The sequence below is a fragment of the Anabrus simplex genome, chromosome 4 (assembly GCF_040414725.1).
Source record: "Anabrus simplex isolate iqAnaSimp1 chromosome 4, ASM4041472v1, whole genome shotgun sequence".
NCBI lineage: Eukaryota > Metazoa > Arthropoda > Insecta > Orthoptera > Tettigoniidae > Anabrus > Anabrus simplex.
In genome coordinates, this window is record NC_090268.1 from 427,668,596 (window position 1) to 427,695,706 (window position 27,111).

Here is a 27,111-nt window from a genome sequence, read left to right on the forward strand (position 1 = left end):
GGGATTCACCGCAAGAAGCGAGAGAGCATTGGATGAGCGGAATGTTTTATCTTACGTTAACGAGGTCAGAGAGTGCATCCTTTTCACTGTATGCGTCATGGTAATCTAAATAACCCGTTTACATTAAACTTGACTACAGAAATGAAAGCGTACGGGAAATGAAAGAGCTAGTTTTTGTTTATTATCAGGAAATTCGCAAAACGTGCATATACAGTAGGTTATTCTATGCTCAGTTCAGTGAAATACAGCGTCCTTCGCTATTTATTTTGTAGACAAGTTTTGGAACAGTGTCCTCATCTCGAGGTGGTGCATCCCATTTTTTATATACAACCCGAACAGATGTGAGCTGCATGCACCATTTCAACCACTTATGAGCCCTCCTACAAATCTTAAATTCCTGGCAGTACCGGGAATCGAACCGGGGCGACAGCTATTAACACTAACCGTTACGTACGGAAATATTTTTTTGTTAGTGCTAGTCGCACCGACACAGATAGGTCTCATGGCGACGATGGGATAGGAGAGTCCCAGGAGTTGGAAGAAAGTGGCCGTGGCCTTAATTAAGGCACAGCCCCAGCATTTGCCTGGTGTGGAAATGGGAAACCACGGAAAACCATCTTCAGGGCTGCTTACAGTGGGATTCGAACCCACTATCTCCCGGATGCAAGCTCACAGTCGCGCGCCTCTAACCGCACGGCCAACTCGCCCGGTGGAAATTTTGAAATGGAAGCCCTGTATATAAAAGTAAGTCACTGAATGTTTTTAGTTCATAATTGCTCTTTGTCCGCTCGATCGTTGTTACTGCATCAGTAGAAGTCTTCCCATATTTCATCCTTCTTCTCTCTCATTTCTTCCAAAAGTTCCTCGTAGCTCCTTGTATTGGGCAGATTCATCCGTAGTCATAAGTCTTTTATGAGGGAGTATTTTCTTGCGCGTATGCTGATGATATTGTAATTGGCTCAAGAGACATAACAAAATTACAGGAAACTGTAAATGACGTCCAAAACTGGTGCTCCGAAAACAAGCTGTTCATAAACATCTCAAAAACAGACACCATGGTGTTCAGGAAAGGAGGGAGAGTACCCGCCTCAGCAGAGACCTTCATTCAGGATAAAAAATTAAAGATAGTATCAGACTTCAAATATTTAGGCATCACCCTGCAATCGAGCGCATATTGTTTCACAAAACATGTCACAGAAAAGGCAACTCAAGCAATGATGGCAATGCATGAAATAAAAGACATTAGATCACTTAGTCTGGAGACAGCAATGTTGCTATTCAGAGTAAAAATTCTTCCAATAATGACTTATGGCATTGAAATTATCTGGACACATTTAACAACGAGGAACTTATCAACCTTGGAAAAGGTGAAAGCGAACTATATAAAGAAGGTGATAGGTGTATCAAAAACGACACGATCTAGACTTGTATATCTCCTCGCAAGGGAATCATTTCTCATAGAAGATCTCAGGACAAGTATGCCACTACCGAACACCGGTGCATCAAAGAAACTGCTAGCAAATCTGACTGAGAAGAGAGAAGAAGTCCAACCAGACTTCTATGGCACAGGGGCAATGATAGATCGCTCGTGGACAAAAGCTAATTTTGAATTAAGACATGTCATTACAAGATTAGCAGTTCACGGTTTTCATCACCTACTCTGCAAATCAAAACACTTCCATGACCCAAGTATAGACTGTGAGTGTAAACTATGTGGAAAACCGTGTGAACAGTACCACATTGAATTCTGTACAAGAAGAACAATGTCTATAAGTGATTATGCAAATATGTAACCCATCAATGTAATCCTATATTCTCTGTTATGGCTATTTGGCTGCATTAAATATATTATTATAAGTCTTTTATAAAAAAAGTCTCTTAAGACATTTCATATACTAAACGAGATAGTGCAAATTTAGATTCACGGAAATATCTCTTTCAGGTGTCTTCATTTCACCCCTCTATTGCTTTCGAATCTTGCTTGCTAAGAAACAGCGGCAAAACTCAGAACGGACGGGCATCCCCGCAAAGTAATACTTATTTATTTTCCTGCATTAATCATACGTACTAGTATTATCTCGTATTTGTACCGGCCACGCTTTGCAATTATATTTCCCGCAATATCAGTTGCAGAATCACTCTGTTTCGTCACTTACGCATTCCTCTCACTGCTGTGCTGCATTCTCATTTCAATTTTCAACCGACATATCGAACTCAGATTTATCAAAATACCTCTTTTAGAATCTCCACCTACACGTTTAAAGAAACAATCCTTTTTTCCTTATTTTTTCACAGATTCTTCCTTTTACGTTTTCTCTTGCGGTTTGGAAACCACTAAAATACTTACAGCTACTTGAACTACACACGTCATCAAGTCTCAGAGTGAACTGACTCCAACTGACACTGAATTACCATTTATGAATGAAGCGATGTGATCTAGTGCCAGTTTCGAGTCTAACAATAGGGAAGAGATGACCTAATCCGAGCCTACGACCTGCACTAATTGCGGGAAAGTACCTGGGCGGACCCACTGTAGCAACATAGCAACGCGGACTTACAATAAGGTTCACGGTTATGATATTCTTGTGCTGGTGTGTGCATGCCCCATTCCAGACCAACTCACCTGCCAGTTAATACACAGCTCGTGATTCAACTAATTGCATCAACCATGTGTCGCATCAGTATACATAATGTTCTAACATAATGATGCAATATCGTGTGCAATATGAAACACATCTGTAAATATGTGATTTTTAGATATCACATCGAAAACATGAATAATATTTTAGATTGTAAAATTTATTTTGGCACAGAATGGGCTCGCTGCCTTCATTTCAAATATAAACTAAATTACATATTCAGGTATAAGCCTACTCTACTGTAGAATCGATTAAAGGGGCCCCCTGGGGCCCCCTGATCCCTTGGGTCCCCTGCTAAGATAGTCCCAAGTAAGCGGCAACCAATAAGTGACTACTGGTGTTATTTTCATTTTCGATAACATTCTGTCTGTTTCCAGTGAGATCTGATTAACGTGTCTGATGCCGTTTATCGATATAGGCTAATTCTCTTTTCAACATGTTCTGTGAACACTTTTCCTCCAGTCTACATGGTTACACTCAAGCATTTATATTTATTAACTACGGCGATATTTGTGTCATCACATATTAAGTACATCTGCTTTTCGCCTCCCTTTTTGAATACCACAGTTAAAGTCTTACTTCTATTTATTTTTATTTTCTTTAGACCATTTTGTTAATTTGTTCAACGATTCTCGTAATTTGTCAGGTATTTTGCTAATAAGAACATACTGACCGCATAGAGTAATAACTTCGCTTAATCTGGAAATGGGGGCGCTAATTGGAAAACAGATTTTAGTTCTAACATGGATGCGTCTAAGAGCAATTCAGAGTTGCAGTATTGTTATCAGAGAATATGTTGTTTTCTTAATTTTGTAGGAGAAGGGGAAAAATCTCTCTACGATTTTAGTTGTAACTACATTTTTATAAAGTTAAATATTAAACATTTGTATAGCTTCAGTTAACCTTTTGTAATTAGGATCGTCTTAATTGCAGTTTGGATTTGCAGTGTACATATTTAATTAAGTAGTGTGTCGCTTGCTTTTTTCTTGTATACTCCCTGTGTATTTGTTTTGATATGTCCAAGAAAGAATGTGGAAGAACAGAGTGAGGGTAGTGTAAGACAATAACAAGGAGCTAAGAGGCCAAAACACAGTATAAGCCAACAAAATTGCGTCTTGTAGTTTAAAAGAAATGCTTCAGAAAAGGAAATTGACGACGTTGTAATCCGTACGGAAAAGTAAACTGGAGTGTTCACAGCAAGTGATGAACGAAGTACACGAATGTTCACGCTAGCTCACCAATGATGCTATAGTATTAACAATATTGAAACATATTCTGTAGACAAACAAATATATTGTGCTGCATCGCGATAATCGACTCATCAATAAGGACGCTAAGAAGCCAGAAATGAATTCAGATTATAATTCAACCTAAGGGACAGTAAGATATCTGATGTAACAAGTTCATGTGCATGGTAGATGAAGATAGAATGATAACAAGTCAAGACATTTTACAATATACTTGATCAACCGGCTTATAATGCCTATTTATTTTGGACATCGATACAATCCAACAGGAATGCAATCAATCGACCAATCAATCAATCATTGAGAAAATGAACTGTCGTAAGGCTGTTAGTGCCGGCAGTGTCCGAAGACATGTTTGGCTCGCCAGGTGCAGGTCTTTTGATTTGACACCCGTAGGCGACCTGCGAGTTGTGATGAGGATGAAATGATGTTAGTTAAATTTCCCGAACCTGCCGGGAATAGAACCCGGGAACCCTGTGACCAAAGGCCAGAACGCTAACCATTTAGCCATGGAGCAGGACAATCAATCAATCAATCAATCAATCAATCAATCAATCAATCAATCAATCAATCAATCAATCAATCAATCAATCAATCAATCAATCAATCAATCAATCAATCAATCAATCAATCAATCAATCAATCAATCACCATTGACTCCATTTAATGCAGTCACCTAAAGGTCATATTCCCTATCAGTTGTTTTTCTAGGCTTTTCTTAAATAAGTTCGGAGAATTCCGAAATTTATCGAACACCTCCCTTGGTAACTTTTTCCAATCCATAAATCATATTCCTCTAAAATAATACAGTATTTACCTCAATTTGTCTTCTCGAATTCCAACTGTGCTTGTGTTCTGATCTTTCCTACTTGTAAAAGCACAATTCAGAATTATTTCTCTACTAATATCATTCCTGCCAGTCCTGCCATATCTTCACTGACAGATCAGTTGAGGAGCTCGACTCCTTTCTCCGAGATCCTCCCTGGCCGAACTTTGCATCTCGTGTAGGGAATCATCCAGAATAAATCGAAAAATTTTTTTCTATACTTCCTTTTTACAATACAGTTTATGTGATTTGAAAAGAAGAAAACGATTCCTTGAGGTCCCTTGTAAATTACTTGTAAAGGAACACAATGCAGTAATACGGCACTTCCCAATTCAGTAGAATTACTCACATTTTTGAAGAATGTTATAAAACATTTATAAGTGGCTAACCTGTCCGAGTCTACAAGTGCAGATAAATTGCAAAACGAGCAAGCTCCAACTTCTGTGCATCAAACACACTCTGGAATACAATTCTCAGTTTAAAATAAAGTGTTAATTGAATGTCTTAATGCTTTCAACATTTCGGCTCCGGGGTCCTCAACCGGAGGACCCTAGTTCGTTTCTCCGCCTCGTTAGGGCTTTTTACATGACCTGAGAATTGTTGCGAGGTCCCGTCAGTCTATGTGATTACATATGAGGAGCTATTTGACAGTGAAATAGCGGCTCCGGTCTAGAAAGCAAGAATAACGGTCGAGAGGGTTCGTCGCACTGACCATGCACACCTCGTGGTAGGCCTTCCGGAGGAGCAGCGGTCGCTTGGTAGATCCAGGCCCATCACGTCTCTAACGACTTGGAGATTTAAATGTTTAAAAATATAAAATAATAATTTTGAAAACTGTGTTCGAACACTTACGTGATTATTTAGGAGTATGATATTTTATTGTAATCAAATAACAGTCACATTGTCCGACTCGTTGGCTGAATGGTCAGCGTACTGGCCTTCGGTTCAGAGGGTCCTGGGTTCTATTCCCGACCGGGTCGGGGATTTTAACCTTCATTGGTTAATTCCAATGGCCCGGGGGCTGGGTGTTTGTGCTGTCCCCAACATTCCTGCAACTCACACACCACACATAACACTATCCTCCACCACAATAACACGCAGTTACCTACACATGGCAGATGCCGCCCACCCTCATCGGAGGGTCTGCCTTACAAGGGCTGCACTCGGCTAGAAATAGCCACACGAAATTATTATTAACAGTCACATTTACTAGAATGGTATCCTGAACTAAGGAGTTTATTTAAGCTTTGCAGTCGATGAAATTAGTTTATTGTTTATTTCTGGAAACTTAAAATGTGATTTAAAATTGTTTACTATGAAATGTTTAATAAAAAGAAAAATAATAAAAACTGTGCTTTAACACTTGCGTAAACTTTTAGAATATATTTATAGACGATTCCTTTTTGTAAAAATGAGGAAACCAAAAAACCAAATATATGAATTATAAGAGAGCAATTTTACTGATCCGAACAGTGCAGTGAAGTTAAGAAGATCTCCAGAGTTAAAACAACAACCACCAGGTTATTACGTGGTGACTTTCAAAAAATTAGAATTCAGCTTCTGCACGTCAGGTCAAGGGTTCGATCAACCCATACCGGGTATTAATTCCAGCTTAAATCCTGGGACAAGGACGGCCGGTCAAAGAGCATATGACCTCACTATCTTACGGCCACGATAATCAGTTCAGCTACTACTGTTCTCTCTCGCGTGCTGCGGGGAATGTCTAATGCCCGCTGTCTTCAGTATATAAGATAAGAAATTACGAACCGTCGTCATGTTCCGCTGCTACCAGCACTGTATTTCCTGGTGAGTATTTGGAGATGTAGTACGAAAATGTTTCGGAATATTCTCTTTGTACAGTTTTATTGAATTATTTTGTTAGTAGTGATTCGGGATGTCTTATATAAGCCGGAGAACGAAATACGTTTCGACAACAGACTTGGTCAGGTATCTCAGGACTCATGTTGCTGACCGGTAGCGGCGGGGCAATTTGCAGAGGAGAAGAGAGTAGTTTACAGTCAAATATGAAACTGTCCTCCCGAAGTACAAACGTATCCAGACACCCGTCTGCACCTACAGTAGAGGTTTATCTTACACACACATTATTACTTACAGTGAGAGTAACAGGTTCTGTCAAGAACACATTGTTCTGGTTATCGCTAATTAGCTGGCCATGTGCGATTGTGATGTCGTTTAAATTTGTGAGGAAATACACGGAGATATTCGTTGCTACCTGTTCACTCAACCTGTGCACCTGAAGCACAGGTGATAACTCTCATAAACTGTTGCCAATGTATTTCCCTCAGCAATAGATGCGGTGCGATAACATATTAACACATATATTACATTAACAGCCCTAAGAAAGAAGTCGTATAAGTCTTGACCGCGGAAAAGATCTAAGATCCATTAATGATCACGAATGCAGTGGAATACAAATCAGTGGCACACTTGCATCAGAGAGATCTCTCACTGTTTCCCACATGATCGTCCAAACATTGAAACAATAAGAAGAAGGAAACAGTTCTTTACCAAGTACTCTTTGTATGTGAAGATCTTCAAGGCAGGGAGGTGAAGTACTAGAGAGTTTCAGCATTTTTCTGTACTTCTTGTGGGGCTACGGCACGTTACCCAGTATATACCCCAATAATGAGTGGTCACGAAATGAGTTCATGTCCCGTAAGGCAGCACTAGAGGTTTATCAATCAATCAATCAATCAATCAATCAATCAATCAATCAATCAATCAATCAATCAATCAATCAATCAATCAATCAATCAATCAATCAATCAATCAATCAATCAATCAATCAATCAATCAATCAACCAATCAATCAATCAATCAATACTGATCTGCATTTAGGGCAGTCGCCTAGGTGGCAGATTCCCTATCTGTTATTTTCCTAGCCTTTTCCTAAATTATTTCAAAGAAATTGGAAATTTATTGAATATCTCCCTTGGTAAGATATTTCAATCCCTAACTCCCCTTCCTATAAATGAATATTTGCCCCAGTTTTTCCTCTTGAATTCCAACTTTATCTTCATATTGTGATCCTCCCTACTTTTATAAACGCCACTCAAACATATTCGTCTACTAATGTCATTCCACGCCATCTCTCCGCTGACAGCTCGGAACATACCACTTAGTCGAGCAGCTCTTCTTCTTTCCCTCAATTCTTCCCAGTCCAAACTTTGCAACATTTTTGTAACACTACTCTTTTGTCGGAAATCACCCAGAACAAATCGAGCTGCTTTTCTGTGGATTTTTTCCAGTTCTTGAATCAGGTAATCCTGGTGAGGGTCCCATACACTGGAGCCATACTCTAGTTGGGGTCTTACCAGAGACTTACATGCCCTCTCCTTTACATCCTTACTACAACCCCTAAACACCCTCAAAATCATGTGCAGAGATCTGTACCCTTTATTTACAATCCCACTTATGTGATTACCCCAATGAAGATCTGTCCTTGTATTAACTCCTAGATACTTACAATGATCCCCAAAAGGAACTTTCACCCCATCAACACAGTAATTAAAACTGAGAGGACTTTTCCTATTTGTGAAACTCACAACCTGACTTTTAACCCCATTTATCAACACACCATTGCCTGCTGTCCATCTCACAACATTATCGAGGACACGTTGCAGTTGCTCACAAACTTGTAACTTATTTATTACTCTATAGAGAATAACATCATCCGCAAAAAGCCTTACTTCCTAATCCACTCCCTTACGCATATCATTTATATATATATATAAGAAAACATAAAGGTCCGATAATACTGCCTTGAGGAATTCCCATCTTAATTATTACAGGATCAGATAAAACTTCACCTACTCTAATTCTCTGAGATCTATTTTCTAGAAATATAGCAACCCATTCAGTCACTCTTTTGTCTAGTCCAATTGCACTCATTTTTTCTAGTAGTCTCCCATGATCCATCCTATCAAATGCTTTAGACAGGTCAATCGCGATACAGTCCATTTGACCTCCAGAATCCAAGATATCTGCTGTATCTTGTTTAATCCTACAAGTTGATCTTCAGTGAAATAACCGTTCCCAAAACCGAACTGCCTTCTATCGAACCAGTCATTAATTTCACAAACATGTCTAAGCTTACATACCATGCACGTCAAACTTACTGGCCTGAGATTGTAAGCTTTATGTCTAACACCCTTTCCTTTATACACAGGGCCTACGATAGCAACTCTCCATTCATCTGGTATAGCTCCTGCGACCAAACAATAATCAAATAAGTACTTCACATATCGTACTCTATCCCAACCCATTTTCTTTAGTATATCCCCAGAAATCTTATCAATTCCAGCCGCTTTTCTAGTTTTCAACTTTTGTATCTTATTTTAAATGTCATTGTTATCATATGTAAATTTTAATAGTTATTTAGCCTTAGTCTCCTCCTCTATCTGGACATTATCCTTGTAACCAACAATCCTTGCATACTGCTGACTGAATACTTCTGCCTTTCGAAGATCCTCACATACACAGTCCCCTTGATCATTAATTATTCCTGGAATGTCCTTCTTGGAACCTGTTTCTGGCTTAAAATACCTATACATACCCTTCCATTATTCACTAAAATTTATATGACTGCCAATTATGCTTGCCATCATTTTATCCTACTAAGAGTGAACTTACTAATAGAGTTAGCTCCATTAATAACTTCGAGTAGAAAACCATGTATCTGGCCCGTCCTCTTCAAGAAATGCACTTCCATCCTCACTAACAATCAGTGAAGCTAGATTAATTTTGTCTTCAGGTGTCGCCATGCTGCTCCTACTAGTTCTGTTTACGATGATCCTGGAGTCTTGGACCGTCTCCGGACAATGTGAAGGATCTCCAACGTTGAAATTCTCTGTATCCAGCTGGAGGAATGAGTCCGGCCATCGACTTGTAGCGGTGAGTATACTCTGTTCTTATTTGTGATGTATATGTTCTGTTACTGAATGTTCTCGGCGTATCACCCAGCTAAAATGAAACACTGCTAGAAGTTACGTGCAAGAATCAGTCGCACGGCCGCGCGTAATGATCGCTGGTGTATATGATGGTGTAGCCATATAACGCACTTTGATGGATTTCAATGAGCTAGTATTTGGCATTAACAAAAATTTCTGCCTGGGACTCCATCGTATTAAAAGACAGACAATATAAAAGTGTTGTTATTGATTGTTTCATGTGGCGTTGGTGTATTACCATATGGATGGCAGACTGCATGTCATTGAGGTTCATCGGAAACGTAAAATAGGGACACCGACTGATGTTTTAAGAAGTAAAAGAGAGCAACATCCTCTAACAACACTAGTCATAGTGAAAATAATGTGAGGTCTAATCCTGGTAAGGATGAAGATATCGGCAAGAAAAGATATGGGCCACGAAGGACGTGCAAATGAAAGATCCCCCTGGCCACAAAAAACCAGTATAATCACGAACAAGAATTAACAAAGGCTGGCGGTACGGGGCCTATGCCTGACTGAGCTTTTGGAGCCGTATTTGCCAGCGCAGGTTCCCATGTTGACATGTCCTGCACCTCCTTTATATCGCCTCTTACAACTGATAGAGGATAACATGGTGATCTTCTATCGCACCCACAGGAGAGAAAAGGGAGTGAATGACTCGGAACGCCTTTATGAACGGAACAACTTGGAAGTCGTAATAGTAGGAAATTTAACACGCATATCGTATAGAAAAATATTGGTTGAGGAGCCGGACGAATGTGTCAGACACACTTGGTGCCATACGAACCTTCCTACATCCATTGGGGCGCGTTTTGTTGACTAGGGTGAATGGTTTATTTCGCGGTCATAAAACTCACCGAAATTGATGAGGTTTTCCACAACATCATTCTCTAATACCTAATAGTACAGCAGTGGTCATGTGAATATAAAAATTGATTCCTCTTCTTCGTTTATATCGCTGTTCCTTGTCGTGTATCATAACGTTAACATTTATGACTGTTCCAGGCTGAACTGCAATCAGACGAGAAAATGACGGATGGCGTTTCCCTGACGGTAGAAATGTTCACTGACCACTGTGATAACAGCAGAGCACTCATCCTCAGAACACTGAGCAGTAGCAGATTGTCTGAGGTGCAGCAACCTGTCACCACCACTGTAGCACCAACAGGTAATACATTCTTTAGGAGGACTGTGATGACAGCAGAGCACTCATCCTCAGAACACTGAGCAGTAACAGATTGTCCGAGGAGGACCCACCTGTCACCACCACTGTAGCACCAACAGGTAATACATTCTTTAGGAGGATTGTGATGACAGCAGGGCACTGAGCAGTAGCAGACTGCCCGAGGAGGAGCCACCTGTCACCACAACTGTAGCACCAACAGGTAGTATATTCTTTAGGAGGATTGTGATGACAGCAGGGCACTGAGCAGTAACAGACTGCCCGAGGAGCAGCCGCCTGTCACCACCACTGTAGCACCAACAGGTAGTATATTCTTTAGGAGGACATTAATGACAGGAGCAGCAACCTGTTATCACTACTGTAGCACCAACAGGTAGTATATTCTTTAGGAGGACTGTGATGACAGCAGAGCACTGAGCAGTAACAGACTGCCCGAGGAGCAGCCGCCTGTCACCACCACTGTAGCACCAACAGGTTTTATATTCTTTAGAAGGACGGTGATGGCAGGAGCAGCCACCTTTCACCACCACTGTAGCACCAACGGGTAGTATATTCTTTAGGAGGACATTAATGACAGGAGCAGCAACCTGTTATCACCACTGTGGCACCGACAGGTAGTATATCCTTTAGGAGGAATGTGATGACAGCAGAACACTGAGCAGTAGATGACTGCCCGATGAGCTGTCACCTGTCACCACCACTGTAGCACCAACAGGTAGTATATTCTTTAGGAGGACTCTGACGACAGCAGAGCACTCGTCCTCAGAACACTGAGCAGTAACAGACTGTCCGAGGATCAGCTACCTCTCATCACCACTGTAGCACCAACATGTATACTGAGAGTCAACTCAAGACCTTAGCGGTCCCTTTGATGTTAGTCAGACTTCTGGTCGGTGAAAAGGCTTCCGCAGCGCCAAATTGTTCCCTAGGTTTGTTACTTGTTTCTTAAGTCAGGAGCTTTTTTCAGTTTCGTTAGATATTGTGGTGAACTGACTTGATGAATCAAAAATTTTTGCCCTGTATAAATATGAAAAATATATCACAGGTTGTATGTTATTCGGGTTCGTTACCAACTCTTATATTTCATGCGTAGATGGCTATGAATAGTTAATGTTCTCAGTGGTGTATGTAGCAAAATAAAAATTATTTAATATGATATTGATATCTTATTGCACTGTGTACTTAGTAAGCTTTGTTCGAGTTCATTCCATTGCTGATGTGTTCGCATAATATGTGCGACGTTGAAGATCGATCCAAGAAAACTGTTGGCAATACTGGCTGCAACAGCATATTCAGCATTCATAATGGCTGCCAGCTGTGAGCAAGACGTGTGTGATGCTGTGATGCTTGAGTCCCCTGTAAAATACATTAAAACTAACAACAGTGGAGAAAAATTGAGTAGGAAATCTAAACCAAATTGTTTTAAAGGTTTACAGTAGCCTACGAGATTAGAATCCGCTGTGGACTGTGGAAGACGTGAAAAAGTCCGCGCAGCTGACCGGCGCTTCTGTGTACAGTGTTTACGCCGCTCGCTTGGAATTTAAACTCCACGGAAAATCCAAGTCTCCATCGGAAGGTCCATGTGTCAGCTCAGTTCAAACTATGCACTCGCCGTAAATAAAACAGGAAGGGCCTAAACACGGTATGGTTATAGGATCCTTGGCGTATTCGATAATGATTATAATAATAATAATAATAATAATAATAATAATAATAATAATAATAATAATAATAATAATAATGTTATTTGATTTACGTCCCACTAACTACTCTTTTACGGTTTTAGGAGACGCCATAATAATAATAATAATAATAATAATAATAATAATAATAATAATAATAATAATTTGTACTTTACTTTATATTCGTAACCGCCCTCTACCTGCAGAAATGTTGTCATGGGGAGATCATGAGTTCGTATTTTTTACCTTCCGAATGACGAGACTACAATATTTACAACATTCCTGGAAACATTGTATTTTGCAATCCCACTCACGGGTGAGTTTTCAGCCACTGTCACTGAGAGGCGTTACACGAGAGCATGCGCCTCATACAAAATGCATTATGGAATAAAAATAAACCTTGCTTCTCTTGCCTCGGTATTCGTCAGTAATCTGTAGGTTTTACATGGTCAATATAGGAATAAATAGGTACAGCTATGTGAAAGGAGTGATTTCGTTTGATGCTTTATTATTTCAGAATGAAGTACTTGTCAGAGAGACGCGCGGCGTTAATGATAAGCTGGTTGTGACGGAGATAGAGAACGGAGACGGGAAGGGGGAACAGGGGACGTGCTCACATGCGGAAGGATACTTTTCCTAAGCTCTTGACTTGAATTTCAGTATAGTATATTCTTTAGGTGGACTGTGATGACAGCAGGGCACTGAGCAATAACAAACTGCCCGAGGAGCAGCTACCTGTCATCACCACTGTAGCACGGACGAATAGTATATTCTTTAGGTGGACTCTGATGACAGCAGAGCACTCGTCCTCAGAAAACTGAGCAGTAACAGACTGCCCGATGAGCTGTCACCTGTCACCACCACTGTAGCACCAACAGGTAGTATATTCTTTAGGTGGACTCTGATGACAGCAGAGCACTCGTCCTCATAACACTGAGCAATAACAAACTGCCCGAGGAGCAGCTACCTGTCATCACCACTGTAGCACGGACGAATAGTATATTCTTTAGGTGGACTCTGATGACAGCAGGGCACTCGTCCTCATAACACTGAGCAATAACAAACTGCCCGAGGAGCAGCTACCTGTCATCACCACTGTAGCACGGACGAATAGTATATTCTTTAGGTGGACTCTGATGACAGCAGAGCACTCGGCCTCATAACACTGAGCAATAACAAACTGCCCGATGAGCTGTCACCTGTCATCACCATTGTAGCACGGACGAATAGTATATTCTTTAGGTGGACTCTGATGACAGCAGAGCACTCGTCCTCAGAACACTGAGCAGTAACAAACTGTCCGATGAGCTGTCACCTGTCATCACAATTGTAGCACGGACAGATAGTATATTCTCTAGGAGGACTGTGATGACAGCAGGGCACTGAGCAGTAACAGACTGCCCGATGAGCTGTCACCTGTCACCACCACTGTAGCACCAACAGGTAGTATATTCTTTAGGAGGACTGTGATGACAGCAGGGCACTGAGCAGTAACAGACTGCCCGATGAGCTGTCACCTGTCACCACCACTGTAGCACCAACAGGTAGTATATCCTTTAGGAGGACTGTGATGACAGCAGGGCACTGAACAGTAACAGACTGCCCGATGAGCTGTCACCTGTCATCACCATTTTAGCACGGACGAATAGTATATTCTTTAGATGGACTCTGATGACAGCAGAGCACTCGTCCTCAGAACACTGAGCAGTAACAGACTGCCCGATGAGCTGTCACCTGTCATCACCATTGTAGCACGGACGAATAGTATATTCTTTAGGTGGACTCTGATGACAGCAGAGCACTCGTCCTCAGAACACTGAGCAGTAACAGACTGCCCGATGAGCTGTCACCTGTCACCACCACTGTAGCACCAACAGGTAGTATATTCTTTAGGAGGACTGTGATGACAGCAGAGCACTCGTCCTCAGAAAACTTAGCAGTAACAGGAGGAGCTGTCACCTGTCACCACCATTGTACCACCAACAGGTAGTATATTCTTTAGGAGGACTGTGATGACAGCAGAGCACTCGTCCTCAGAAAACTTAGCAGTAACAGGAGGAGCTGTCACCTGCCACCACCACTGTAGCACCAACAGGTAGTATATTCTTTAGGAGGACTGTGATGACAGCAGAGCACTCGTCCTCAGAAAACTTAGCAGTAACAGGAGGAGCTGTCACCTGTCACCACCATTGTACCACCAACAGGTAGTATATCGTCGTTGCCGGGACGAAACCTCCTATGTGAAATATTTTAGCTTAGAACTTTGGCCGATAATGTTCTGTCATCTAAGGTGCAATATTGTGTGGCAGTTGTCAAGGCATTCTCGCTCTTCATAACGTATGTGCTGCGGGTCAGTATATCTCCAAAAATAGTATCACATAGGAGGTTTCGTTCCGGCAACGACGATATTCTTTTTGACGACTTTGCTGCCAGGAGCCCAGACAACCCTGTAATTGACGCGTTTTGTAACCGTAGGTATAAAAAGGAAACCCACAGTCTTCTTAATTCCTGTCTTACTAAACACATGTACTGATTTAATGGTTTAATTTTCTTATTCCGTAAAGGTGGTTTATACAAGTAACACAAATATTGTACACTTGTAAAGGGGCACCCTCCTCAAATATTTTCAGATTTCGATGCTTAAAATTCTCATCGAAAGTATTTTGAAAATAAAATATACACCTTCGTTGGCTATCCTACCTTCACAAAAATCAAACGGATACGTTTCAATTTTAAACGCTATGAGTTAGCACTCTCAAATATCCCTGTTGTTTCAGATCAACAGGTATGTGGTTAATTATAGGAGTGCTTAAGGCTTAAATATCTAGCCATAGAAGTTGACTGAATTTATTGAAATATACTATTTGCAGCTATTAAAATTTCACTCATGTTTGAGTTTACCAACCGTCACAGCCTGAACTCACTAATGTAATAGTGCACATTCTCTTGCGCTCTCCAACATGACCTCTCGTAACACAGCATCATTCACAGGGGTGGTCTTTATTCAACTCACCGCACTTCCCGTAACCAGGACCATCTTACTCGCTATTGACTAACTGGCTCACGACTCTCTCGTAACTCACACGCGACTGACTCGAGACTGAGTCAAACGACACTGATTCCACTAGTCAAGCAAGACATTTTCGCATTTTATATCTCGAGAACATTTTAAGTGCCTTCTCTGTTGTTACTTACCTTCCAGGGTTTCAAGGTAGTTTCCGTCTCGCGACTCTCAAGAATTCACCGGGAAGATTGACTTACTCTCTGCTGGTCCCGCATACATTTTCGTCGTTGAGCCGGGACTACCATCTCTCACCAGCATTGCATCCTCCTCCTATACTCTCGTCCTACTTTCTCAGTTAATGTGTGAATGTTGAGCAGCAGAAACCTATACTAACGTATACCGTAAAACAATTGTTCGGGAGAAATGATAAACTCCACAGGATGAGGAATTCGTATTTTACATGATACTGTCTGTAGTCTTCCGCTAAGGGGAGAAGGACGGACATTACTTGATAGTCCGACACTCACCTCCATTCCAGGCAACAATTCGTTCCTATATTATTTTAGAAAGAGTACGGCAAATTATTACTAATATCTACGTACAATCAGTTCTGTACAAGAAATGTTATTGTATAGTTTCAAATAATCGTAATTACTGGGATGATACAAACTGACTGAGGAGGTCATCCATGGAAACGCGAATTGACGGTAGTTGGCATGAGCCTCTGTGGACAGAGAACAATCTTAATGGGCATTAGAACACCACCCAGTGTGAGTCTCTCACCAATGACCGTCATGACACCTTAAACATTATTGGATCTAGAAACAAGTAGTTAAACTACGAGAATTGCTCAGCTTAGGAGAAGAGATTTTAACACTATAACTAACTTTTATCATTCCGATGCACTTTTATTCACGCCTCATTGGCTAGGCAGCGACACTTTGGAATCATTAACACCTCCCAACTTCCAGAACATATGGAACCTGACAAATGTCTCTTGATAATCTGAACCAGAGGGCTAAAAAAGCTAACGAAATAATTTTCTATCAATGTTACAATTGGTCAAGATTTCTTGTGAAGGAAATTTTTTGTTTGCTATCTACAACACACTATTCTGAACTGAAGCGTCCTAAACAACCGTATGTATATCATCTGCACTGAAAATTGAACTTCAGTGTTCGGTTTCGAAAATTCTATATAATTTATTTACTGTGTTTTCAATAGGAAGTGTATTAATTCAATTGCCATAAATTCACATCGTAGAAGCGTAGGGGAGCAGCATTCACCTTTACATTTACTGGATTACGTGGAAAACCTGCTTGAATGGGCCCCAAAATTTATTTATCATGAAAACGGGTGAGTTGTCGCTATCATTTTCGCTAATTCTCTATATACCTTGATGCATATGTTTAGTCCTCAGCCCGAAGGCTGGTTGGATCCTCAACAGTTCCGCCATCAGCTGTCAAATGTCTGTTCCATGTTTATTAAGGTAATGGGGACCTTATCCTATATCCCATATTACTTTCCACAATAATGATAATATTCAACAGATGATGGGTCAGATAATGCGCGAAAAATACGAACCCCAGTGAATGAGGAAATTACTAAAACTGAATAATAGCATTGTCCTGAAAAATGGTACCTTCCTATCTGGTAAGGTGTCTGTACAAAAGCAGTGTTGCAATTCTTCTTATAGGGCCGACTACTCACAGAATTTTGTTGACCATCATTGTGTAAGTTTTTCTGTATTACAGTTGCCGTAGCTATCGTACATATCAACTAGCTGTTGGAGGTTCTTCGTCCAGGATAATCTTCTGCGACCTCACCTACGATTCTCTTCTACGATCATTTGCAGCTCCGCAGGCTGTACAGTGACATATCGATACAACGGTATCGCGAGGAGAGAAACATAGTAATACGGTAGAGAGAGTAATCTTTATAAAGGATAATGCATTATCAAATCAACTAGTGAATATTGCATGATATTAACTACCTGCCAAATTAAATCGTTTAATTCCCACTGATATGAGGTTTTCTACAACAGAAGCACAAATGAAATACGAAATGACTGCCTATCTATGCCAAGCAGAGTATATTGATACGAAGGAAAATTAGTATTTGGGAAAATAAGTAGATGCTGAATGCAAAGAAACGCAAGCCAAAACTAAAAAAATATTTAAAGCATCAAATTTGTCAACGAGGTAGAGTGTGAACTACTGTTTTTTGAGCTGAAAGTATAGGAAAATATATCGGTGATTTGAGATATGTATATTCCTAAATGCACCTCTCTTGCTCAACAACTGAAGGGAAAGCTTCAGTTCCAATCAATGCATCGCAGTCCCTGGTTTCACATCATTGTGTTGTCTGCATCCAAATATTTCATTGAAATTTTGTTTGTCTGGTGTTGAACCACTAGCGATGCAGCATATGTGTTATTTCATTTTGGCTTAGATTTCTTTCCAATCAACATATACTTATTCTCACTAATACTCATTTTCTTCTCGTATCAATATACTCTGCTTGGCGTTCGTAGGTTATTGTCATTTCGTATTGTATTTTTTTGTTTCTGTTGTGGGAAACCTTATATCAGGAAATGTGTTGATTGACAGCGATTTTCTTTGAGTACTTTCATTCCATTTTCAGGATCGTAAATGGTCTGGATGGTGTCGCTTCTTAAATGGCAGCACCAAGTTAGTTCCATACTTGATTCGCAGTTGAAGTCTTCAAAAATCGTTCAGTGAAGGTCTTGATCTGTAGAAACGAACCAAAAGCCTACAACCAGTAATGTTTCTTCAATATCGTGGAATAAACCCACTGAAAATTGATGCAAGTTCAGAAATAACATTATATGATCTTCCTGTTGTCCACAGTAGTTTCTTCTTCATCTGTCCAGTTTCTTCTTTGTCATGATAGGATTCTCGTTAGGTGTACGCAGTCAGCATGAAACTATCTGGTTGTCTCGACGTGTTGCTTCATGTTACTGTACATTACTACACCTGATGTGTTTGAATGTGGATGTTAACATTGTAGTCACTGAGTAGGCAGTAGTGAAACATGCTAGTGTATGTGAGCCTAGGTGTCTGGAAAACCTTCTGCAGGTCCACCTAGCTACGAACTGCATCCCTTTTCCTATATTTTAAAGCGTTCTAATACTGCTTGGTACAGGTTTGGAACATACCAATAGCTCTTTTCACTCTTAATAGGCGAGATACAAAAAGATAGTTTAGAAATGATGACGCAAAACTCTTTCTCCTTTTCAGTGCCTCAATAAATCTTCAATAATCATCCCCACATTGGATTGTAAACATAGATTTGCCATTATCATTCACATAGTATCCCCTATCAATATAATTTTCCCTTTTTATTTAATGATGAAAACAGGAGATTGTAACTCGCTATTTAATATTCAATTGTTTAACATTTCTGGCATCATTTTCAGTACACAAATTCCCATTTACTATTGATATTTTGTCATATCAGTTTATATCCCAAAACGTCCCATAATCAGCAATTAGAAACTGATGATAATATAAACGAATATTTAAGATGTATATTTAATACGACGTAACTGAGTCGATAATGTTTGGCAAATTATTTCTATATCAGAGTAAGGTAATTTTTATCTAAGTGAATTGCAACGCAACAGCGGAAATAATACAGTATGAACCTTGAAAGTGTAATACAATAGTATTCTGACATTTTAACATTCATGAACATTCATATAGGCCTATTGTCTTTTTCATCATCAGTTGTACCACTGCCGGGCTACCATCACTTTCCCGGTTTTGGATATTACAAAATTCTTCCTAAAGGGATGAACTGGAGAGATGGAGTGGAGGCTTGCCGAAAGGAAGGCACTCGTATGCTGCTCCTGGAGTCCCAGGAAGAGTTCGAAACTCTGTACAAGTGGGCTGGATGTTGTCCGTGGGTTGGAGTACACCGAGAGAGTTCTTCAGGATCTTGGATGAATGTCTTAGGTAAGTCTAACACCTCTTAATTCCGTATGACAGCAATTTCTAATTACTGTAGTACGTGGCACCCCTTAATGCGATAAACCGCATAAGACGCGCTTCTTTTCCTCAACAGCGCACATTTCATGTATCCAAGGTTTAAAATTTACCAGGCATTATATTGTGTTCGTTTTCAGTAGTATCTGGAAGAAAATTTCGGTTTTCGTTAATTGTTTTTTCTAGGGTCATTAATCTGTAAAGTCGACCATCTTCTGTTAACGGTGCTCTTTAAACCTCCGCCGCTGTACAGAACACTACTGTGACCGCCCTCCTCTCTCACACTCACATTCCTCAGTTTCATCTCTTCTCTGGGCATTTAACAGTCTCTGTGATCAGAATTAGGAGTTAAACTCACTTCCTAATTTCATGAGTTAGATGTAATCACAGAAAATCATACCAGTGTCAAAAATTTATTACGAATGTGATCGATAGGTTTATAGACGCTAGGCCGCTCTTGCAGCGATGGAGTGAACGAGAGTTCGTGTACCGCACCCTTTTCGTAGATAATAACTTACAGAAAGGAACACACATAAACATTCACCGCAGAGACATACGCATAATAGTAGCATGCGAAAACAGGGCACTGTGTCGTAACTACGGTACCAAATGGAGGAAGGGATGCTTCACATATAAGATTTATTGAAAAAAAATTTAAAAGATGAACGCGGGCCATATTGTTATACATAAAAAAAAAGGGATGGAGTACATACTTTCAAACATACATATCATTTCTCAGTTGAGTGGAATTCAGCATGTCGCAGCAATATAAATACGAGTCGTGTAATCTACACCTCGATTAAGACGTTAATCTTCCTTCTCGATTGAAAATACGTCCATCAATACGTGGGCTGACAATCTCATACCTGTTGTAGGAAAGTGATATAGACCAAGAGTATAATATATTATAAATTGAGCCCAATAAACACGTCCACTTAGATTGAAAGCGCTTCTTATAACGATCAACTTTTACCCGAAAACCAATATCAATAACAAAAGGGAAAGTTGACGAAAGAAAATGTCCCAAACGCAAAAGAGAACAATCAACGGTCATGGCAATGTCCATATTAAAAAATGGAGGGCCGCCTAAACATGGATAGGGCAAGGATAAACATGAGTTGTTACCATTGCTACGTATGGGAAAGTCAAAATAAATGGGCAGAAAAGTGACAATTATAAACAGACGTATGGATACATAGGTAGGTAAGGGTTATTCTGCCCGAAGGCAGGTACGAACCTCCGCAGAGGTGTTCCTGAGCCGGAGTTTACGTACGGTAGGGTGACCAGTTCCTTTCCGCTCCTCCATTCCCTTACCCTCACCAACAGCGCGTGGCAACCCATCCAACTCCTGACCACGCCCAATGTTGCTAAACTTCGGAGATCTCACGGGATCCGGTGTTTCAACACGGCTACGGCCGTTGGCTATGGATACATAAGAGGAAATTAACTAAAAAAAGTCATTTGCTGATAGTGATAGCCCAATCGTCACAGACCCTCCCAATACCAAGCAGAGAAAACAGTCATGGAAGAGCAGTGCCATTTTTTTACATCGTAGTTTAATAAATGGGGTTGTCACATATTCCAGGAATAATATTTACGTCTACTACAAACATTGTCTTTCACCAAGGCACTATCGCACCCAATACCTTAAACACGAAAACCTCCAGGAATTATAACCTTGCCTCCAGCACCCAACAGTTTACTAAAAAAAAAAAACCTCCTTTGTACCGATCTCATAAAACATTCCTGATGCTGGGAATCAAAATTCCGTCTCCATAAAGGCACATATCAAACAATTACACAAACCCTCAACCATACAAGACAGCACGTACACGAGGTGCTACACCAAGAGGCAGCTAAGTAAAAAATCAGAACGAGGCAACATCACGTCCTAAAGTCAGGTCAGATCCATAGTTGATAAGATAATAATGAACAGTGTCCAAACAACGTTACAAAGTACCTATGGTAACCACGCCAAAGGAAGGGCAAAAGAGGCTACATTAGTAAGAGGAAGATGTTACATACGCGATCTGCTGCTCCTACTACTACTATGAAACGGGAGGTGGGCCTCTTAGACGGTTACGCCGTCTCTCAGGCCGGGAGATTTGTTGCGCTGAATAACATGTGCGGAGAAAGAGAGGGGGTGGCCTATACTACGAACTGTACCGGCATTCGTCTTAGTGCAGGAGAATGGAAAACCACGGAAAACCATTCTCAAGACAGCCGACGGGCAAGGCCAGGCGAGAAATGCAGCGCTGTGCCCCAGGAATGTCTCCCGAATGCAGAGGCGTAGAGCCACGGTAGAGCCGTGACCACCTCTCCTCTGCTCTGCTCGGTTGGCCGGTCAGAGTGCAGAGCATATGGGACAACAACCCACTCTGCATCTACCGACCACGCGATCTGCAGCATCTCAAGAGTAAAAAATGAACAGATCGTAATTCAACAGCGAGTATTCACATTTTAAGTCGAACAAAACAACACAGTAGTAAAGGAAAGCAATTCGGTAACTTATCGCCTCCATTTTCTTCTTGGATTAGTGTAAAGTGAAATCAAAGAACAATAAAAGGCAAGACAAGGTAAAGAAAACTATCTCCGACACAAGATGGGATACCTATGCCATCTATCCACACAAAGCGAAAGGAGGATGAATACAAGTACGTTGGAAGATGTTATTGAAATGAGTTCAAGTCAACCCAGAATAATAATGAACCACGATACTGGCGTAGCCAGGGGGAAGGAGGGCCGGAGGCCGGGCGCTCCCAAAATATTTCCTGAAACTAGTGACCATCAGCCGGTGTTTAAGGTACGGTACTAAGAAATTAAGAACTTATGCTGAAATGTTAAATTAAATTATATTAACAAAGAATCAACTATCAAGACTCAAAAGGGCCACACATAACTCTCTATGTCTGTACTGCTTGAAGGAGCTTGAATAAAAGAAAAGCACTTATGATTGTGATGCGGGGGTATTCCCCTACATTGACCGCAGTATTGGAAATATAACCACACGTTGAAAAATGTCAAGAGATGACGATGACGAGAAGGGCAATTAGCAAGGCATTACTCCGTACCCACCAAGATAACGGCGCCACGGTAAAAAACATTTACAAGCTTAAAACATCATGTCAGCATTTGTACTTCGGTTCCTGGAAAAAGCAATATCCCAGAAACCCTGGCACAATGTGATCGAGATTTTCGGGTTGTACCATGGTTGACAGATGTTCTGTATTTAAGTCGCAGTATTGGTAAGACTGTGACAGGATTGGGAACTGAACGTTAGTTTCTCATTTTGTGGCATATTAGTGACCTTTTTGAAGAGGAAACCTTTTGTCATAAAGAAGCCAAAACCTGGTAAGTTGCGAAATTTTTGTACTCTAGCAGCAGCACTAGCATCCAGTATCTATACATAATGGCGGATGCTTTCCTAAGTTCTATAATTAGGCATGTCTGGTTTGTCAAATGCCCGGGGATTGAATGAAACCTCAAAGAGTAACATCGAAAATGAGGGTAACTATTTTGCAATTGGCGGGCGTGATAGCTCAGTTTCAATGGTTCTATCTTCTCTCAAGACGGCCGAGGCTTGAAGCGCAGTCAATGCATGGAAACGTTTTGAAGTGGGAAGTCACGTTCTATTGATTCGGTTTATACTTAAAACCGTAGATCCCGTCGCAAACGATGATAGCATTTAAAATTCCATGAACCCTATGCTTACTTTTCTTTAGTACATTTGAACCATAACGACATCATTTATGGTGGTGAATTTCGCGTATCCAACCAATCTTCGGGCTTACCTTGTACCTTAAATGGTGAGTGGATTGAGTGGCATACCCAGAAAGTAAGTCCAGGCCAGTAGCGTGGATACCACTTTTCCTTGGGACGGGGTTGTGAACAGAAAGCCGGTGCTACCGAGAGAGGTCACAGATCTCCAGAATGGATTTCTTTTTATCATTACGTATAATTGTATACAACAATCGAAATCATATCTTCTGTACTGTTAACATAAGCCGGCTGCGTTATTGGAACTGAACGTAAAATTAATAATAGAGTTCTTCGTTTCTGAGGACGTTGAATCTTCATTCAATTTGTCTTCTTTAAGGAAAAATGGTACAACCTTGGTACTACGTCCCGTGAATGTGTACCTCCCTGGTCAAAGACATTTCGATTATTGGAGACTCAAGGCCAACTCTATTGTGTACCGACCTCAATAGCTGCAGTCGCTTAATTGTGGCCAGTATCCAGTATTTGGAGGATAGTGGGCTTGAACCCCACTGTCGGCAGCCCGGAGGACGTTTTTCCGTGGTTTTCCGTTTCCACACCAGGAAAATGCTGGGGATATACCTGATTAAGGCCATGGCCGCTTCCTTCCCACTCCTAGCCCCTTCCTGTCCCATCGTCGCCATAAGACCTGTCAGTGTCAATGTGACGTAGAGCAACTTGCACACACACAACTCTATTGCACCAACAAACAAGGCTGTATCTTCCCCATCCCATGTCTTTCTTAACTATGTCAGTGTTGGGGATAAATGCAGAGTGCCTTAAGGGAAATTCTATAATAAGCAAGCCTAAAAGTAAACCGAGAAAGAAGTGACAACCCTGCAAGTCTCCTTAGCTTCCAGCTTGTTCTTCCGTACGGCCTCGTGCATTTAGGACAGCTGGAAAAGGTACATCTTAATAAATTCTCCTCAAAAAAAACTTTGTAAAAACAATAACAGTACCTGTTTATAACATTAAGTACAAGCACCTCCTTTTCATATGGCTCAGTTGGTTGAGTCACTGTCCTTCTGAGTCCGAGATTACAAGTTTAAATCTCAGCTTGGGCCGGTAGTCCTTAAAAGGGTGTTGTGACGGCAAGAACTCCGTGTCGTTGCCTTCTGGCACGCTAAAATATACATACATATATTAGCGTTACCAAACTGTAACTTTATACTGCTATATTCTGTATCCCAGGCTTCCGATGGAAACTAGTAGGACAAGGTAAATGCTACCTAGCATATATTGTGACAGGTATTCTTCTTTACCAAGTAGCACAATACATATACCCATACTCCTTGAAAAATTAAAACCTACAGCCTGTTTTCCATTCAAAGACTGGGTCAGGGATGTAATGAATTAAACCCCCCATCTTGCAGCGAGGATAGGATTTGTGCCGGCTGCCGAAGCCTGTAGCACTCCTCTCGGGCAATGATTAATGACTGACAGATGGAATGAAATGATAATGGAGAGTGTCGCTGGAATGAAAGATGACACGGAAAACTGGAGTACCCGGAGAAAAACCTGTCCCGCCTCCACTTTTTCTAGCACAAACCTCACATAGAGTGACCGGTACTTGAACCACGGAACCCAGTGGTGAGAGGCCGACGCGCTGCCTCTTGAGCCACGGATGCTCTTATAATACCCATACCACTTACGTCCTATAAATATATATATATATATATATGTTCGTGTAAGTTCGTGCGTGTGTCTGTGTGTGTGTGTGTGTGTGTGTGTGTGTGTGTGTGTGTGTGTGTGTGTGTGTGTGTGTGTGTGTGTGTGTGTGTGTGTGTGTGAAAACCGTATTTATTCTAAACCAGAATATTACATCTTTATTCAACTATGCATTCTTGCATTCGCTTCACTTATACTCAGAATATATGAAATGCTGCAGTTATGTTGGAAAGAGAATAGCAGATGAAGATAAGGGCGTATGCAGTGGTTGGGGGGGGCGTGGTGGCAAAGAGTCCAGTCATACTACGAGTTTTAACAAATCAATCAATCAATCAATCAATCAATCAATACTGATCTGCATTTAGGGCAGTCGCCCAGGTGGCAGTTGCTGTCCTAGCCTTTTCCTAAATGATTTCAAAGAAATTGGAAATTTATTGAACGTCTCCCTTGGTAAGTTATTCCTATCCCTAACTCCCCTTCCTATAAATGAATATTTGCCCCAGTTTGTCCTCTTGAATTCCAACTTTATCTTCGTATTGTGATCTCTCCTACTTTTATAAACGCCATTCAAACTTATTCGTCTACTAATGTCATTCCACGCCATCTCTCCGCTGACAGCTCGGAACATACCACTTAGTCGAGCAGCTCTTTTTCTTTCTCTCAATTCTTCCTAACCCAAACATTGCAAAATTTTTGTAACGCTACTCTTTTGTTGGAAATCACCCAGAACAAATGTACTTTTAATACGCATTTTGTATGTAATGCATATTATTGTTAGCTTCCAAAATCCTCACGAATCCACCACTCTTACTAGGAGCCAAGGCCACTAATTTCCTTATTATATATTTGATAGCACCTATTTGGACACCCACCAAAATAAAAATCCGGATGAACACCTACCGTAATTCCCCCCTCCCCAATCTGAAATTCTGTCCACGCTACTGATTACCCAGGTTAAGGTAAATACATGTGGAGGCACATTTGACATTGCTTCCGGTCATTCCTCAAAGAAAACGTTTTACAACTCATTCTTCGGGTTGATGCACGTGACAGACTGCAATTAGTGTGTATTCCCCTGGAAGAATTAAGCGTATTCATTTCGGCATTAACATGTCTTATGTTGCAAGTATAAACACTGTGCAATATCTTGGCAGCCAGTACATTGTATAAGCAGCATTTCAATACAAATAATAAAAAGCTGAATACGGGTCGTTTCTGTTATACTGTCCTCCACTTAATCTGCAGTCCTGTCTAATACACGGTCATAAACTATCCCTGACCGGGCGAGTTGGCCGTGTGGTTAGGAGCACGCAACTGTGAGCTTACCCCACTGTCGGCAGAACTGAGGATTGTTTTCCGTGGTTTCCTATTTTCACACCAGGAAAATGTTAGGAATGTACCTTAATTAAGGCCACGGCCGCTTCCTTCCCAGTCCTATCCCATCGTCGCCACAAGACCTATCTGTGTCGGTAAAGCAAATTGTAAAAAAACAAATCCCTGGAAGAGCATTTTACTGATATGCTGCGGTGTTGTTAATGAAACAATTTCTTCTACTCTATTGTGTTGTTTGCTGTTAGACATTCGATCATTTTGCATTCACTTCTTTATGTGCCAAAAAACATGGAAGTTAGGTCAAGATCCACCCCCTAATAACGAGGTTAGTAACAGAATTTACTTTACTTCACAGATCAGAAGATGAACTCCACAGACTTCTTCGGCTGGCTCCCCGGATTTCCAAGATCTGGTGAAAACAACTGTGTACTATTTGATGCTACATCCAACAAGAAGGGGACGAGTAACGTTCTGTGTAGTGATTCAAGAAAGGTTATTTGTGAACAAACACTGTAGAGTGCACACAGATGGAGCAGCGTTGTGTGTTGCGTCCTAAAACATGTAATAAAGAAACTGCATTCAATAATAATTGTTATTTCATAATACCGTGGTGCAGTGGCTTCCTGCGTTAATTTGACTAGTAATAATTTACACGAAATTTTAGTCGGTGAAGGAAAAACTCGTATTAATACCCATACGGCACGTATGATTAAATTCTTGAACTTACTATATATAATTGGCAGGCTTATTCTTCCACCCTTGATTTGAAAAATCTTGTTGAAATCCTTAATGGAGGA

At 40.8% G+C, this 27,111-nt stretch overlaps 1 protein-coding gene across 1 annotated transcript; it reads left to right on the top strand.

The window, feature by feature from the left end:
- Positions 1-6,494: 6,494 nt before the first annotated feature.
- LOC137500597 (hemolymph lipopolysaccharide-binding protein-like) lies at positions 6,495-26,886 on the top strand. The gene is made up of 5 exons (XM_068227541.1): positions 6,495-6,518; positions 9,487-9,626; positions 10,688-10,850; positions 19,301-19,528; positions 26,670-26,886. The coding sequence occupies exons 2-5, from the start codon at positions 9,495-9,497 to the stop codon at positions 26,828-26,830; spliced, it is 684 nt and encodes a 227-aa protein (XP_068083642.1). The 5' UTR covers positions 6,495-6,518; positions 9,487-9,494; the 3' UTR covers positions 26,831-26,886.
- Positions 26,887-27,111: the final 225 nt, after the last annotated feature.

Excerpts from the sequence above, each read along its gene's own strand:
- LOC137500597 (XM_068227541.1), top strand. The coding sequence starts at position 9,495 with ATGCTGCTCCTACTAGTTCTGTTTACGATGATCCTGGAGTCTTGGACC. Across the intron at positions 9,627-10,687 it reads CCGGCCATCGACTTGTAGCG|GCTGAACTGCAATCAGACGA; the intron begins GTGAGTATACTC and ends TGACTGTTCCAG. Across the intron at positions 10,851-19,300 it reads CACCACTGTAGCACCAACAG|TTGTACCACTGCCGGGCTAC; the intron begins GTAATACATTCT and ends TTTCATCATCAG.